The sequence below is a fragment of the Oryza sativa genome, chromosome 2, assembly GCF_034140825.1.
Source record: "Oryza sativa Japonica Group chromosome 2, ASM3414082v1".
NCBI lineage: Eukaryota > Viridiplantae > Streptophyta > Magnoliopsida > Poales > Poaceae > Oryza > Oryza sativa.
The window spans coordinates 33,165,532-33,182,414 of record NC_089036.1 but is presented as its reverse complement, the minus strand read 5'-3'; the positions used below and the strand labels follow the sequence as shown (position 1 = coordinate 33,182,414).

At 47.4% G+C, this 16,883-nt stretch overlaps 3 protein-coding genes and 1 long non-coding RNA gene across 4 annotated transcripts; 2 read left to right on the top strand and 2 right to left on the bottom strand.

Annotated features, from left to right (window-relative positions):
• Nucleotides 1-261: 261 nt before the first annotated feature.
• On the top strand, nucleotides 262-1,013 carry LOC4330887 (uncharacterized). Its single transcript, NM_001416933.1, has one exon. The coding sequence runs from the start codon at nucleotides 351-353 to the stop codon at nucleotides 654-656; it is 306 nt and encodes a 101-aa protein (NP_001403862.1). The 5' UTR covers nucleotides 262-350; the 3' UTR covers nucleotides 657-1,013.
• Nucleotides 1,012-3,247, bottom strand: LOC4330886 (thioredoxin-like 3-1, chloroplastic). Its single transcript, NM_001416932.1, has 5 exons — nucleotides 2,505-3,247; nucleotides 1,805-1,876; nucleotides 1,583-1,649; nucleotides 1,434-1,451; nucleotides 1,012-1,282 (listed from the first exon to the last, which is right to left on the bottom strand). Exons 1-5 carry the CDS (start codon nucleotides 2,828-2,830, stop codon nucleotides 1,184-1,186), a joined length of 582 nt encoding a protein of 193 aa, NP_001403861.1. The 5' UTR covers nucleotides 2,831-3,247; the 3' UTR covers nucleotides 1,012-1,183.
• Nucleotides 3,248-5,927: 2,680 nt separating this feature from the next.
• On the bottom strand, nucleotides 5,928-7,925 carry LOC4330885 (uncharacterized). The gene is made up of 6 exons (XR_001542968.3): nucleotides 7,856-7,925; nucleotides 7,668-7,760; nucleotides 7,510-7,578; nucleotides 7,363-7,426; nucleotides 6,959-7,002; nucleotides 5,928-6,229 (listed from the first exon to the last, which is right to left on the bottom strand). It is a non-coding gene; the product is annotated as an uncharacterized lncRNA (long non-coding RNA).
• A 5,252-nt stretch (nucleotides 7,926-13,177) lies between these two features.
• Nucleotides 13,178-16,334, top strand: LOC9269298 (protein trichome birefringence-like 1). Its single transcript, XM_015768264.3, has 5 exons — nucleotides 13,178-14,627; nucleotides 14,722-14,914; nucleotides 15,010-15,203; nucleotides 15,308-15,466; nucleotides 15,576-16,334. The coding sequence occupies exons 1-5, from the start codon at nucleotides 13,414-13,416 to the stop codon at nucleotides 15,916-15,918; spliced, it is 2,103 nt and encodes a 700-aa protein (XP_015623750.1). The 5' UTR covers nucleotides 13,178-13,413; the 3' UTR covers nucleotides 15,919-16,334.
• Nucleotides 16,335-16,883: the final 549 nt, after the last annotated feature.

The window sequence follows — 16,883 nt, the reverse complement described above, 5'->3', positions numbered from 1 at the left end:
AAACGCGACAATAAAAAAAAATCGACCAAATCGCAGACACACAAATTTTCCACAGTTTCAGGCTCGCAGGCAGCTCGCCACCTCCTTCCTTGCAAAGCAAATCCAACCAATCAAATGAACGAAGCTATCCCCCACCAAGAAAAACAAAAAACAAAAACAAAAATACTACACTTCACCGCTTGCGTACACGACCAAGAAAATCCGAAACAACATGCAGTCCGGCTCGAGTCTATATAAAGCGAGCAAAGCGGAGACCGAGATGACCAAACACACAAGCTTTGATCGATCTCTCCCACACGGCTCAAACGCGCATACACGTAAACACACAAGCTTTGATCCTTCTGTTCGCCATGGACGGCGAGGCGACGAGCTTGATGATCTCGCCGGAGATCCGCGACGCGGTGACGAAGGTTGCCGTGTTCGTGCTGGTGCAGGCGCTGGTCTACCTCATCCTCCGCAGCTCGTCGAGCGTCTTCTCCAAGGACGGCAAGCTGAGGTCGTCCATGAGCTTCCGGTCGATGCGGTCCATGAGCGTCAGGCGCTTCCTCGCGCCGCTCTCCGACGTCCCCGTCGGCACCGACGAGCCCTGGCCGTCGCCGTCGTCCTCGCCGTCGCCGACCTTGTCGCGCCGCTGGGCTAGCCGCCGCGAGGATTAATTGAAGCGGTTAGTGCTAGCTTCTGGGCTCTGGCCAGCTAGGTGCTAGTTTGGTTACTCTGAAGAAACCTGAATTATCATGGGTTGGTTTGGTTTGTGATTAATGGAAATGGAAAATTTGGGAACTGGGCTCTGAAAGAGGCAGATTATTAGAGTGGATCTTGTAGATATGTGGATTGAATTAAGTTAATACTGAATGGTGGATTATTTGATTCTTTACAATTTGTCTGCTTTCCTCAATCTGTAAATTGGAAGTATACTATTCAGATGGCGTAAATCTGAAGTTCTTATGTACATGCTAATACAGGAGTATTATACTATACAGTACGAAGTATTGGATTGAGAGTTTGCACTAGTAGGAGCTGGAATATTGCTTTATTTTTTTTTCGCGAACGCACAAAAGAATTGCACGTCAATATATTAGAGAATATTGCTTTAATTATTGATCTCGTTACAACTTAATATCTGAAGAGATCATCTCAAATCTCTATTTACAGTATATATCAATTGCTTGATTTAGGTAGTTAGTCACTTGTGCTTCTGGATCATTTCCCTAACCTCATCCATCACAAGCCATGCTTTATGGCCTCCTATCACTTCCGCTGCCCATTCTCCATCCTTCCATAACTGAACATGAACGAGAACTCTAAGATCAAATTTTGGTTTTTTTTTTTTTGAAACCAAAGCCAGCAATTGCTGGTGTTATATTAAGCAGAATGAGAGATATTTACAAATTTTGGTATATGGACAATGAACTGTGAAGGAAGTGTGGAGTTACCTGGATAGTGGGCATTTTCTGAAGATAGAAGTGCATCCAAACACGTGGAAAGACAGAAATTGAGAATGAATAAGATAAGTATTGGAGTCACTCTGAATCAACAGTTAATACAGAAAAAAAAAAGACAAGCTCAAAATTTGCTGACTCACAGTTATATTCCCTCTTTTCACCACAGTCTGTGGAACTTTGTTGACATCGACAAAGTAGAACCTGACTCTACAAAAGAAATGAGAAATACCATTTTAATTCGAGTGAAGCAATGGGACACTCACAGTCCATACCCCGCAAGGCTGTCCTCTATAACTTGATTGAATTCATATTGTCAATTGTGTCAGCCCTACATACAAACATTTGATGAAATTTAAACCAACCCTGGAAATTCTCCTGCTATCTTCTCCAGTCTGGGCTTCAGATATATGCATTTCCGACACCAACTAGCCATCCTGGCAAGAACAATTTAAGAGAACCTCAGCATCTGCGGAAGCATTTCTTTAGGGAATGGTTGAAGACTAGCATTCTGATAAAGAAAATAGACATTCATCTCAACAACATCTCAATTATTGATCACACTCCTCACAAGTCCATGGAACAATCACAAGTCGTTCAGGTGGGTCCAAATGAATTATTTTAGCACATTTCTTAAGACTAAGTGGGCCAAGTGGGCCATTCCAGCCAGTCACCCATTTCGAAATCAACATTCATCATGGAACTTCCACCGATACAAATTTTTAACAAAAAGCTTCAATTCGAAAGGAATCACATGTCTTTTAGTTAAACTTGTGACACTCCCGTTGCAATTTGAACCTGACAAACGGGGTATTCCAACAAAACTTTTTCACTTCATGGTATCTTCAGAAACTTTCTGAAGAGAATGATAACTTTCAGAAACTAACACGATGCTACATTGGTCGCAGAATCCCAGGTCGATTCCTAGCGAATCTAAGAACTCTGTAACACTCAAGCGCAGTTCTAATTGCTGAATTCAGAGAGAATTCATGGGCTGGCAAAATCAGGGATGCTCACGTAGTAAATCAGAAAAATGAAACAGGGAAAGGCAAAAGCGGATCATACCAGTCGATGATGATGGGCTGCTTGTTCTCGACGGACCACCGGAGCGCGTCGTCGAGCTTCTCCATGGAGTCGATCTCCTCCATCTCCACCGGCTTCGACACGTCCCAGAAGTAGGCCTCCGCCCTCAACATCCCATCCCCTCTCTCCCTCCTCCTCCCCTTCCCCCCGCCCCCGCCCCCGCCACCGCTCCACATCCCGAGCGGCCTCCCCGCCGCCCCGCCACCGCCAGCGACGGTCGAGCATGCAGCCGCGGGTGGCTGCAGGGCGCCTGCGGCGGGCGCCTCGCGCGCGCGCAGCACCCGGGGGCTCGGCGCTATGAGCGCCATTGTTCGGGGACGCGGCGCCCGCGCTGCGCGTTGGTCGGCGGCGGCGATCCGGTGAGGCGGTGAGCGAACTGTTCGTGGCAGTGGCGGCGGCGGGAAGCCTGAGCTTATCCGTATTGCTGCGCTTGCGTAGAGAGGAGAGGAGAGGAGAGGAGAGGAGGGGTGGAGCGCGCGGCGACGGCGAGGTGGGGTAGGAAGGGACAAAAGCGTTGGCGTCTGGGCGACTGGGCCCTACCGGATCGCGGAAATATCTCGAGATTTTTTAGTGGGAATAAGTTCACTTCAGGACCCTCAAAAGTGACCAATCTAATTCATGACCCTAAACCGTAAAACCGGATATCTTCACCCCCCAAACTATTGAAACCGGTGCAATTTGACTCCCTTGGTGGTTTTGGATGACGGCTTCGCTGACGTGGCGCTGACGTGGCAGTATTGACTCGGTCTTCTTTCCACGTGGCGTTGACATGGCACTTAGGTGACATTAGAAAAAAAAATATGCGTGGGACCCATTAGTCATTCACACACAATAAAAAATTGTGGGGCCCACTGACATGTGGGCCCCACATGTCATCCTCTCTCTCCCTTTCTTCCTCCTCCCTTCTCTCTTTCTTTCTCTTTCTCTTTTCTCCCCTTTGGCTGGCCGCGAGGGAGCACGGGCGGCTGGAGCTGGAGCGGCGGCGGGTGGGCCAGAGCAGCGGCAGCGGCGGCGGCGGCGGTAGCCTCGCCATCAGCCTTGCCAAGTGGAGAGAGGAGAGGAGAGGAGAGCAGGTGAGGGAGGAACGGAGGTGGTGGGTTACACGAGAGGCGGCGGTGGCGCGTGAGGGCCGGAAGGGAGAGGGGAGAAGCGGAGCCGCCGAGCTCATGTTGTCGCTGCCGGTGCCTCCTCCCGCACTCGTGCTCGCCCGCACACCGCCGGAGCCCTGCCGCTCGACCCGCTCGATGCCTCCGCCGTCGACGTCCCGCGCCCGCCGCCGCCGTCGACGTCCTGCACCTGCCGCCGCCGGTGCCTCCTCCCGCACTCGCGCTCGCCCGCACGCCGCCGGAGCCGCCGCTCAACCCGCTCGATGCCTCCGCCGTCGACGTCCCGCGCCCGCCGCCGTCGACATCCCGCGCCCGCCGCCGCCGTCGACGTCCCGCGCGATGCGAGGATGGATGCAGGGAGGTGTTGGAGGAAGGCGACGAGGAGCTCTGATCCCGGCGATGCGGATGGATCCGAAGCTGTAGCCGGCCCATAGACCACCGTCCCCCCGCTCGATCTCGTCGGCGTCGGCGCTGTCGTCCTCTCTCGCGTAGCTCTAGCTCGCCGCCGCTTCAGCTCTCGCCGACCGCCACCAATCCGGCCCACGCCCCACGCTGCCAACTCCAGCCCACCGCCGCCGCCGCTGCTCCAGCTAGCTCCGGCCGCCGCCGCTCCAGCTAGCTCTCGACGCCGCCGCCGCCGCCGCTTCAGCTCCCACCGGTCGCGTCGCTTCAGACCCCGCCCACCGCCGCTCGCTCCCCGCAGACGCCCGAAGTGGAGAGGTAGAACAAAAAGAGAGAAGGGAGGAGGAGGGGAGGTTCGAGAGGAAGAAGAAAGGGAAGAGATGACAGGTGGGGCCCACATGTTAGTGGGCCCCACAATCTTGTGTGTGTGAATGCCAAATGGGTCCCACATATATGTTTTTAATTGAAATGCCACCTCAGCGCCACGTCAGCACACAGACTAGGTCAACACTGCCACGTCAGCGCCACGTCAGCGAAACCGCCATCCAAAACCACCAAGGGAGTCAAATTGCACCGGTTTCAATAGTTTGGGGGTGAAGATATCCGGTTTTGCGGTTTAGGGTCATGGATTAGATTCGGGTCTCTTTTAAGGGTCATGAAGTGAACTTATTCCTTTTTAGTGCGACTCGGTCAAGTTTCTCTGCATGGGCTTAGCACCATCCGGTAGCATATTCCAGCGGAAATAAGTCTACTTGCCGCCCCTCATCTTTTCGAGTTTAGTTGGTATCACTACTTCCTCCGTTTCATATTATAAGACTTTCTAGCATTATCCACCTTCATATATATGTTAAAGAAACTAGATATATATGTGTGTCTAAATTCATTAACATCTATATGAATATGGACAATGCTAGAAAGTCTTATAATCTGAAACGGAGGGAGTATATCGCAATATTAAAAATATTCACTCCCATCCTAACAAAAGCTGCCCGAGTAATGTCGTAGGACAATATGAATGACTGTTTTGACTAACGTGGCATCCTAATCAGTAAAAAGAAAATTTGAAAACATGTGGAACCTACATGTAAGTGAACTTCCGGATCTCCTCACCTATCCCATCCCTTCCCCATCTCTCCACATATCCCCTCTCTTTTTCAGGAGCTCATTAGCAGGGAGAGGGGCAGCGGTTGGCCAGCCCATCCATGGGAAGCGGCAACGGTGGTGGCGGAGGGGGTTCGAGTAGTCCACGATGGTGAAGGAGAAGGAGCCAGCAAGCTCGAGCTCACTTGCCATCCACAAGAAGACGACGGTGATGGTGAGCGGGCTGGAAAGGATGGGGTCGCGGCTATCAGTGATGGCGGAGGAAGGCAGAGATGAGGAAGGGGTGCTACGACGGTAGCGGCGGAACTCAAGCTCAAGCAGTGGTGCCATCGCCATATCCTAGTTTCCGTATCAAACTGTTTCACGCTGCCCAGCTTGCCCGCAAATTCCTGATCTTCCTCCATGAGCGAGATGCGCTCCGCATCACATATGCGGTGGCGACCTGGCCCGACACCTCTTTGTCGCTCCTTGGTAGCTCGGGGGAGAAGGCGAGAAGGGAGGGCCCAGCCTGGATGACAACCATGGCTTCTCTGATTCGGCAGCCCCCGCTCCGAGTAGGGTGCCCTTGCTCCAATAGGTTGTTCTTGCTCAGGTTTGTCCTTGTATGCCGCTAAGCAGGCCACGCGCCGCACCGAACCTCCTTACCCTGAGCTACTTCCTTGTCAGTCACACCTCCTGATCACCACGCCGGCATCAGTCACACCTCCCGATCACTGCTCTCTATCGGTGTGCTCAATGCATCGTGTTTCAGAGAAACTAGAAATAGTGGCGCGCTACGCTGCGCCGGTTGAAGATGTCACCGAACAACCAATATATAATTGCTTGAAGGTCCAACAGAACTACAAACTGGACATGGAATTAAGCATAACAGCCGGAACACGTCAGAGAGACTTACTAATTACCAGTAACCCGTATAAACAAAAGGTTGTAAATTTACTTTATTAGCTACGAAATAATTTCAGCACATTTTATACTGGTACACTCCAGCAATGACATGCACTTATGCAACCTCTAAACTACTCTCCTGCACTGACGGGAAGTATATCGGATATGCTTGGTGTTGCATATATTACCGCAGAAACTCCCTCCCTAGTAGTCCTATAACAGTAAAACAAAAGAAGATTAGTCTATGCTTGCCGATGACAATGATTTGAAGGTTGACAGATTAAGCAATGATGAATTTTACAATCCCATAGGGAAGTATACTACAGTTATCTTGCATTCAATCAAAATTATAACGCTTTTGGCGAGTTCTGTTATCTCTCTATAATATCAAGCTATCAACTATATGGTGAAAAGGAACGGCCAAGTTGAGATACTGAAATAACTTTTCTCGCTAAAACTTTGAAGTGCAACTGCCAGTAAAAGTGTTTTCCACGTTTAAGGGAAGAAAATGGATGAGCATATGGTTGAATTGGAAAATTTTCACTATGGTGTCATTTACTCTACATATTTTGAAAAACTAAATAAGTAACATTCAGAAACAACTGGCAATACAATGAACTGGGCGAATATACCCAATGCATTTAAACTGACTATTCATTGATGCAAATAGGAGGCATTAATTGTCTAGACAAATATTTTTTTTAGTTCAAGGTGAATCACCATAATACATAAGAGCCACATCTATCCTGCTATCACTCCTTAGTGGGCTGTAGGAAATCATCTCTATTTTCGACAACAAATACTTTGCTATTCTGAGCTCACAGCTAGTAATTCAGTTTTAAAAGACAAAGAGCTGAATATAATTGTGGAAACTACAATTGTTTCATCAAAATAGTTATTGCAGAAGGCCTGGATGAGTAAAATAGAAATAAAAAACAATACCTCACCGCAGAGAATGATGATGGGTAAAGGGAAGAAAAAAAATCCTGCAGACAAATATACACCATGTTAGCATACAACCTATAATTGACCATATTAACCATTCAATGATCTACCAGCTAAGAGAATTAAAAGTGTAAAGAAGGATCTAGTCCATTTGATCCAATGATCTATAACATTGTCAGGATAGGTATAACAGTCGTACAACAAAAGTACTGAAAATGGTACACAGATAATAGGGTATCAAGCAAATTGGATCTTCCTGCATATAAATCATCCATTTAACTGAAAGTCTAGTTCTATTAGTGCCAAACCTAAATCGTCTAGAATCTACATGAAGAACCAAGTGGGTACTGAGAGCAAACACACAAAGAAAAATGCTAATTCGTAAATGACTGAAAGCCTACCTGATGCTTGAAATACTATATTGTCTGTGCATTGTCTGTAAGAGCTCCTCTAATGGTATATAGCCTGCGATTTGAAATGTCTCATTTGAATGATATGACTATTTATGTACAATTGCAACATATTTTTGTTATGAAAACATATGTTACCCTCACGCATGCTCTTTGCAAACACCTAGATCACGATCCCTCTGTACAAAGCACATTGTGCATATCCTCCTGCAGCCAAGTTTAGAAAATATTCAGAAATCGATCCTCCTGTAGCCAAATTTTAATGATGGATAAAGATGGTACAGATCAGTAGCTACATGATGTAGGAGATGGTGATGGCCCCAGTGGCTGAGCTGATGAAGGTGGCAGACTGTTTGTCGAAGTCATGAATGTTGACCTGAACTACGAAACTGAACAAAATGATATTCATGTAAATAGGGAATGACAGAGTGAGGATAAAGTAGAAGAAACAGGACTGGAAGAGAAGGTGGGCATAGGTGTTCACCTTGAAAGGAGGGATGGTAGATCAGCATTGTCTGAGTATCAGCAGGCTGACGATGGAGACGGATACACTCATTCACCCTGGACACTTCGGGAGTTGAGATTCACAAGGCCCAAATGATTCGCATGAGATGGGGAAACACCGCATCTCGAGCTCAAGCTCGCAGACCGTCGAGATGATGCTTTGTATAGACGTTGCCACAATGGCACTTGATTGGGGACGAACTACCATCGATGGGCCAACGACGACGGAGGAGAAAAGCCGGCGAGAGCACGAGAAGAGTGGGAAGAAGAGAAGGCGAGGCAAAGAGAGGGGCGTGAAGTGGGGAGCTAGCGGCGGCCGGCGGGCACGCACACCACGCCCTCGCTCCGTTGTGCGAGGCGGAGAGCCGGCGGTGTGCGCCGATGTGTCGCCCTCCACGTGCGTGAGGGCTACGGCAGTGTGGCGGCGCCGCGGCGGATGAGCCATATGCGTGCGGGCCGTGAGTGTTGCTAGGGTTTTGGCTGTGTGGGGATATGTTGGGAAGATCTTGACTGTCTGTTGTCCTCTTATTGATCTGATGGTGGTGGAAGAGCCGGCACCGTAGCCCAGGTGGATGGCTGGATCGATCCCAACACAGAATTGAACAGCGCTAGGGTAGGTGGAACTCAAACATGATTAACCAGAAGAACGGGGTGTTTTTTTGGAAAAAATGATGACATGGCACGCTAATCTTTCGCCATTCCTACGGTGTTTGGATAGTTTAATATGAGGGGAGGAGATATTGAGAAAAGAGGGTGGAAAGAGAGAAGAGGGAAGGCGAGTGAGAATGACATGTGGACTCATTTTTATTTTTGCTAAACGCCTAGTCAACACTAGTGGACTAGGTCACTTTCCAATCCAGTAAAAACCAGCTATATGTAATATCGGAGGATAAAATTTAACCCGGTTTTGTAAGTTGTGGTTGGTGTTATGGTCTAGGGATGCGAATTAAACTTGATGTAATGATATGGGGAAAATGGACTTATTCCTTCGAGCTGCGTCACATGCGGCGCAAGTCTCCCCGACGGCCCAATCTTAGTTCCGGAGGCCCAAAAGTAGGCAATGGGCTCTAAAGGAATTAATGCCTGCGTTCCTCACGTCGCGTAGTTCTGATTTTTCTGAAAGCGTACTTCTGATTTTTCTGAAACGGATGGGAGTTCAGATTCAGTGTTCAGAATTCACATGTTGCTGGCCTGACCATCGAATTTACATGTTTCTGGCCTGATGACCATCTATCTAGACACGCATTCACTCAACTCCTTGCTGCAGTTCATCAATGGCAGATGGACACTCGATCGACAGCTGACATGATGCGAACTCAGTTCATCGATCGGTCGACACATCACACACTTCGCCCAGCCAAAGCTGCCTAAACTGCTGGATAGCCAGCCATGCTCGAACCGAACAGCCATGACTCTGCACCGTTGAGTTAGGAGTAGCCGCACCTAAAACTAAAAGATCTCATCAAGAATTCAAGATCCTCGTACACCACTTGCGAGTTGCGACGCTTCAGTAATCTAATCTAATCGTACAGGTACGTACTCTACTGCTGTATACGTACGAATCATGCTTCTTTACTCCTTTACACGACGGAACACTTTCAATCCGTTGCTGCTGCTGCTTTTGTGTACGAACTGACGTCCTCGCATAGCTGCATGCAGGATGCAGGATGCGTGGCTTTCACCGGCATGCTTGTTACGCCTTTGATTGGTCCCGCAGTAAGCAGCAGCAGAAATTAAAAGCCATAAAAAAGGCACGGACCCTTGCTTAACCCGTACTCCATGGATCTTCCCTTTCCAATGTTACTGTTTCTCCTCCTGTTCTAGTACTAGTACTACTATGCTGGGATCCACTTAAGCCGGCCTCAATTCTCATCAAGGATTTATGCTAGAGCTCAATGAGCTTAATCTCCTTCTATTAATATAACGTCAAGTAACCTGTTTGACCGTTCGGAAAAAAATGGGCATTACGAAAAGCCGAAATTCGTAAAAGCTTTTTTTGGGTTGGAAAGGAACTCCCGGCGTAATGTTGCTCGTCGTCGTCAATTGGCCATGATCGATTAGTTCGTGGTGCTTATGATGATACTACGGTGAACAATAATCTGATCACTCAAAAGAAACGGAAGAAGATGACGATTAGGCCCCATGCACCGAAAGAATGATTCAAATGACTTCTTCATGCAATTCCATTGCCAAATCTTAAGGTTTATGCTCATTGCTTTCACATAAAAACAGGCATTGGTGAGTGGCGACCAGCCTCTGTAGTCTTTAGTCTCTAGTGGAGCTCTTTTTCGCAGGCATGTGACCTGCACGGCAGTTCACAAGTGCATGACAAGGAGTTGGTCAAAAGGGAGAGGAAAAAAACTGCCTCTGAAGTAGCTGGTTACCAACGCTACAACGCGACGTGCAAATGTCTTGTTGACACGATCGAATCCTCTTGAGATAGCCTACTACAACTGCGAGTGAACCAGTACCTAACCCTCTCCAAATATCGATATTTGTCATAGTTCATTTCACTTCTTTTTCGGGCGACTATGTATCATGCAACTTCTTCAGTTGCACACTTACACGTCTCGTGGTGTTAGGCTCGACTTCACTATTTCGCAGGCCGTGTACTTTTTGCCGGAATCTTTTTCTTTCTTTCTTTGCAGCGTTCTTTACAGTGTTGTAATAGTATAATTATCAATTAATTAATCTCTGGATCATGGAGTTGGCATCTGATCAGTCAAGGAACTTAGGCTGTTCCCCAGTGTCATTGGGTAGACACTCACCTGAAAATGGACACCTTGGCAGTTGGCACCTTGCAGCCTTTCAGGTTTGCGAAGCAATGAAAATTTCAAACTTATTAAAAATTGAAAAGAATCCAACTTGATCTGCATGCAATCGTCGGTTTTATTTTATGAATCTTATCTTGGAAGTTAGGCAGTGTAGCAGACTTGTCCCTCTCCTATCAGAAATCGGCAATCTGTTGATAGGTTTCAGGCGTGTGCGGATGGTCCAAGTGCACATATACATGTATCGACATGGCTAACCTTTGCACTTACATAGCTAATAGCCCATTGGAATTAGGCACGCTAATTAAACGACACAAGTAGATCACTTCAGATCAGATCACCTGGAGTTTCACATTTAACCGGCGCATTCAACACGATCCAATCTAACTGATTTATTTCTGAAGCTGCACGCCTGCACCTGTTGTGAATGGCTCAAACCTTCTTCAGTTTGTAGTCATGGTGATCATAAAGAGCCTATTTGGTTTGAAGCCAATTTGTGCCAACAAGTTTTGGCATAACCAAATTTGATGGTATAGAATTTGAATTAGTTTTGGCACAAATAAACCAAACAAGACCTAACAGTCGTTTGACACTATTAAAGCCGCCAACATTTTGGTATGGCAAAAAAATTGATTTCAATAGATCACGTCCCATGCGTCAGATTTGGCATGGACGGCCCAGATCAGAGTTGCACCCGGTTGAGTTGGGTGGTTACTAGTTAGGCCGCCAAAGAAGATGATGTACAAGTGCGTACGGACAGGGTCGCACTAGTGCTACTACGGCAGATGACGTGGCGGTGCCAAACAATGAACAGTCAAATAGCACTTCAGTCCCCGGATTGTCCAAGTGGAGGCAGATCACGCGATAATGCTGCATTCAAACGTACCACTCTTATCTTCTTATCTTCGGTTCTGTTTCTTTTCTTCCCTTTTGAGGAAGTCAACCATGCAAACATAGTGCTGCTTGCTGTACTTCACCATGATTTATGTAAGGAAACCATGATTTAAACTTTGAAGAAGCCTGTTGAGTTTTAGTTTGACTGAAATTGCAACTCGCAAGCCTGCAACGCCACTGTAGTGGGAACCATTTTAACCCATGGAGAGATATCTACTTATTCTTTACATGTCTTCTAAAAAGTTATGAAAAAATCATATTATGAAAAAATTGGTAAGGAATATTACAATATATGATTTCACAAATATGCAAGTTAAATTATATGTTGTAAAAAAATATTGTGAATATACGTGTAGTAGTTTCTCCCTCTGTCTATGAATATAAGGGATTATATATTTACGTTAATTTAGCCAAAAAATATAATGAATAGAACAAATGGAGGACTAGAACATCTAAAACCATGAAACTGTAGGGGGCCAGAGATGGATTGGCACATTCATAGTTAATTTGCCTTTTTTTTATAATATATGAATGTCGAATTTGATATTATATGTTTGTGAAATGATATATGATATATCACATATTAATCTGACTTGTTAAATATTTTTAATTTTTTTAAGTAAGTATGGATATCTCGAAATATCAATGGTATTTGCCATATAGTGAACACTATTTAACTAACCAGTTCCATTAAAAGCCTATTTAACCAACATTTTTAGCTGAAATTTGATATCCCGCTGTTTAATTCCCTGTAAAATTAAGCTAGAATTTTTCACATAGCCTAAATTGCACGGGGGTTATTTAGGAAAATGATACACGAACTAAAAGAAATCCTTACAAAATTTTTTTATAACCAGCAATTGATTAGATTTAATGGTTGAGATATTTGTTTGTAAGATTCTTTTAAAATACGTACACTAGCAATGTGAATTATCGCAGTGATGATTATTTAAAATTGCCATAATCCTCCTCTAGATTCGCCGTCTATTGACTGTTGACCAGGGTTTCAAAAACCGCCGGGGGCCCGGTTACCGCCACCCGGCGGTACGGCGGTTACCGGCGGTAACCGCGGTAACCGCGCAAAACCGCGACAAATTTACAAATCGAAATTTGAATTCAAAAATTCGGGCAAACCGCGCGGTTTGGCGCGGTTACCGCGCGGTTTGACGCGGTAACCACGCGGTTTGGCGCGGTTACCGCGCGATGTGTAATGGGTTGCACAGTAACGGGCCGGCCCATTTTTTTTTCTTTTTCCAATTTTCAAATTTATTCTCCGTTTTGCTCTCAAATTTGAATAAATATTACTCTTTTTTGAGAAATTTCTTCACCATAAAACACTATAAATCAAGCACTACCTTCACTATTTTTTTTGATTTTTTTCTTTTTTTTTTAAATTTTTGAATTTGGACGAATTTTATTAAACCGTACCGCGCGGTACGGGTAACCGTACCCCCGCGGTACGGGCGGTAACCGCGGTAACCGCGCGGTTACCGGCGGTTTTTCACACCCTGCTGTTGACAGCGCAGCCAAATTCAAATTCCCCGAGCGATTCTCAAGCGCATGTCGCCCACGTTCCTACTAAACCCGAAAACGCGACGGAATTTAAATCCCCCCAAACCCAAAAAGATCGCGAAAGTTAGTTTCGCTCCCAACCCGCCGCACCACCTCGCGCTCGCCGCCACCGCGCGCCGCGCCGGCGCCGCCGCCGTCTCCTCCCCTACAAAATCCTCCGCCGCAGATCACTCTCTCCACCCGCGGAGCGCCTCCTCTCCTCCCCCACCGCCACCGCCACCGCCTACTCCTTCTCCCGCTTCGATCGAAACCCTCGGGAGCTCTCGCCGCGGCCGCCGCGCGCGAGTGCGAGCAGTATCAGATGAAGGGCGGCGCGTGGAAGCAGAGCGGCGTGGCCGATCACGTTGGCTACCTCGGCGGCGGAGGCGGGGCGCTGGTCGGCCGCGCGCGACGGGCGAGGCTGTGCCTCTACGGCCTCGCGCTCGCCTTCGGCGCGTTCGCGGCGTTCCTCGCCTTCGCGCCCTCGCTTCCGGCGCCGCCGCCCTCCTCGCCGGCGGCAGCGTGGTTCGACGGCCTCCTCGCCTCCGCGTCGCCCTACCGCGCGCAGGTCTCGGGCTACTTCTCCTCGCTGTTCCCCGCCAACTCCACCTCCCCGGAGCCTCCTGGAGGAGCAGCGACGAATCGGCGAGGATCGAGCGGTGGTGGTGGGTTCTCCGCGACGGGTGGGCAAGCGGGAACCAATGGCTCCAGTACAGTTGTTGCCGGTGAGCAGGGAAGAGGAGTTGAAGTATCAAGCAGCAATGCGGGAGGTGTTCCGAGCGGCAACTCCCCATCCGGCAACGCTACTGCGGCGATGCAGAGCAACCCGCCGCCCAATGATCAAGCGGGAGGCGGTGCCGCAGCCAATAACTCCACCACGGGTTCCGCCGGCGAGGCTGCAGTTCCAAGCCGCAGTTCAGCCAGAAACGGCACGATGACCAAAGATGGTGCCCCTGATCGGATCAATGGCACCGACGTGATCGCGAGTTCATCTGGAGATGTCACCGCAGTGAAAGCTAATGCAAGAAATGCTGCCGGGTCTACTCACCAGCTAGGTGGTGCAAGTGCGATCGTAGATTCAAGCAATGGAACTGCTGCTCCATCCATCAATAAGACTGGGAATGCAGCAGTGGCCACGGACGGCAATGGCGCTGCGCCTCAGAGAGGAGGAGCCCCAGGCAAGAACCAGACTGTCCCAAATCCGCCGGCTGCACTCGATCAGAACAAGAGTGGAAGCAGAGCTGCTGCTTCAGGTGGAAGCAATAGTACAATGGATGCTACACCACAGGGGATTGCTAGTAACACCACAGAGGCTGCTGTCGATGCCGGTGGTAAGAAGAAGAAAACCCATTGGATTGAAGCAATGGCGAGCTGCGATATGTTCTATGGAAATTGGGTCCGAGATGACTCATACCCTCTCTATCCCGAGGGATCATGTCCTCACATCGATGAGTCCTTCAACTGCCCGCTCAATGGCCGCCCTGATAATGCTTACCAGAGGCTCCGGTGGCAGCCCAGCGGATGCAGCATTCCAAGGTGAGTTGAGACTACTTGAGCAACTCTGTTTTATTCAGTTCTTGGTGTTTCATGTGACACAGCTGAAAATTCAGTTCCATGATGTTCATAACAGATTGAACCCGAGTGACATGTTGGAGAGGCTGAGGGGGAAGAGGCTGGTGTTTGTCGGTGATTCGCTCAACAGGAACATGTGGGAATCCCTGGTTTGCATCTTGAGGAATTCTGTCAAGGACAAGAGAAAGGTCTTTGAGGTGTCAGGCAGGCAACAATTCAGAGCCGAGGGCTCCTATTCTTTCTTGTTTCAGGTATATTGTGCATTTCAATCATGTCTCATGCTTTGCATCTGCGCTAATTTCAGCATAAGGAATGAATGCTCATTTGCAAATTTCCTGTTGTCTAGGACTACAACTGCAGCGTGGAGTTCTTCCGCTCCCCTTTCCTTGTTCAGGAATGGGAGTTCCCCGTCAGGAAGGGTTTAACCAAGGAAACTCTTAGGCTTGACATGATCAGCAACTCTTTCCCGAGGTACAAGGATGCGGATATCATCATCTTCAATACCGGGCACTGGTGGACTCATGAAAAAACTTCTCTAGGGTAAGTTGGAATTGGTGCTTTCTGATTTTGCTGAAGATCTGCATGCCATGCGTTCTGCATTTCAAGTGTTGCTTACCACTGTTAGTATGTTGAACCTGTCACAGGAAAGATTACTACCAAGAGGGTAACCGTGTATACAGTGAGCTGAATGTTGATGATGCCTTCCAGAAAGCTCTTATTACCTGGGCCAAGTGGGTTGATTCCAGTGTAAATCCCAAGAAAACAACTGTGTTCTTCAGAGGCTACTCATCATCCCATTTCAGGTTGGCAAAACCTTTTCTGAATTCTGGCAAGTTTAGTTTGATCATGTGCAATATCATGTTATCGGAGTAGCTGCTGACATCATGTTTATTGTGTGTTTCGATTGTGCAGTGGGGGCCAATGGAATTCAGGAGGCAGTTGCGACAAGGAAACCGAGCCAATAACAAATGAGAAGTTCCTCACACCATACCCACGGAAGATGAGCATCCTGGAGGACGTGCTCAGTGGGATGAAAACACCTGTTGTTTACCTGAATATCACAAGGATGACTGACTACAGGAAGGAGGCACACCCTTCTGTCTACCGCAAGCAGAAGTTGACTGAGGAGGAGAAGAAATCGCCTCAGATATATCAGGACTGCAGCCACTGGTGCCTCCCTGGAGTACCCGACTCCTGGAATGAGCTTCTCTACGCACAGATTATGGTTAAACAGCATCAAATGTTGCACCAATAAAGGCAAGTGTGTTGAATTACTTGTTCCTGTACATGAGCTGTTGTTTGTATGAGTGAGGTTAAGGATTTTGGTATCCTTTCATAGAGAGAAGTAGTCAGTTAGTCACAGTCTGACAGTCGATATACGACCAACACGTATTCTGTATAGGCTCATAGGATTTTATGATGTAAAGTTCATGTCTAGCTAGAATTAATCAGAAACAGAGAACAACAATATAGCATACATGAGATGGTATATATAGGATCCTCTTCCAAGAATCCCTGCCATTTTTGTTATCTGACCACTACCTTTTACATTCTTAGCATGGTGATGTAGTATCATTTGAGTTCTTCTTGGATATATTAAAGTATAGAGAAATAGTTGTATTGACACCTCAATCTCTTGAATCCTGAATGATTGGTGTTTCGTTCTGTGTATATTCGTACTTAAGTTCTTTGTAAGTAAGTTTGTCAGGTAATATGATTGTACAACAGATTTTTCAGTACTACTGAAGTTTCGGTTAAATCTGTCAGATGCAAGTACGGCAGCTGTTATACCTGAATATGATAGCAGTTTCAACTTTGATGAGATCCTGCATAGGTACTATTTTGCTGCATGGTTCTGTTCTGGTTTCAACTCAGCTGTTATCTCTCTTGAATATTGAGAAGTACCCCCTGTTAAACAGCTCATCATTAATTCATATTCCAATTTAGGCCTGTAGGCTGTAGCAATATGACTATATGAGCTTCTGCACATTGCTGCTAGACGAGTCACAGATTCAGGTAGAAGCTTCAGAATGCGCTTCTGCACATTGCTACTAGACGAGTTGCAAATTCAGGTAGAAGCCTCAGAAGTTGCTATCGTAAACAACATTTGCCGTCTGAATTTTTTTTCGCCTTTGGGGGGAAAAATGCTTGCAGTTGATGTGAACGTACTAGTTGCTACACTGTAGTCTGTAGCAAACGTTGTTTACGCTTTGGTTGGGG

Bases quoted from the DNA above. Each gene is read 5' to 3' on its own strand.
- LOC4330886 (NM_001416932.1), bottom strand. From the start codon at position 2,830: ATGGCGCTCATAGCGCCGAGCCCCCGGGTGCTGCGCGCGCGCGAGGCG. The intron at 1,877-2,504 runs GTATGATCCGCT...TGTTCTTGCCAG, and splicing joins CAGCCCATCATCATCGACTG to GATGGCTAGTTGGTGTCGGA. The intron at 1,650-1,804 runs GTTGGTTTAAAT...TTTCTTTTGTAG, and splicing joins ATAGCAGGAGAATTTCCAGG to AGTCAGGTTCTACTTTGTCG.
- LOC9269298 (XM_015768264.3), top strand. From the start codon at position 13,414: ATGAAGGGCGGCGCGTGGAAGCAGAGCGGCGTGGCCGATCACGTTGGC. The intron at 14,915-15,009 runs GTATATTGTGCA...CCTGTTGTCTAG, and splicing joins CCTATTCTTTCTTGTTTCAG to GACTACAACTGCAGCGTGGA. The intron at 15,467-15,575 runs GTTGGCAAAACC...TCGATTGTGCAG, and splicing joins TACTCATCATCCCATTTCAG to TGGGGGCCAATGGAATTCAG.
- LOC4330887 (NM_001416933.1), top strand. From the start codon at position 351: ATGGACGGCGAGGCGACGAGCTTGATGATCTCGCCGGAGATCCGCGAC.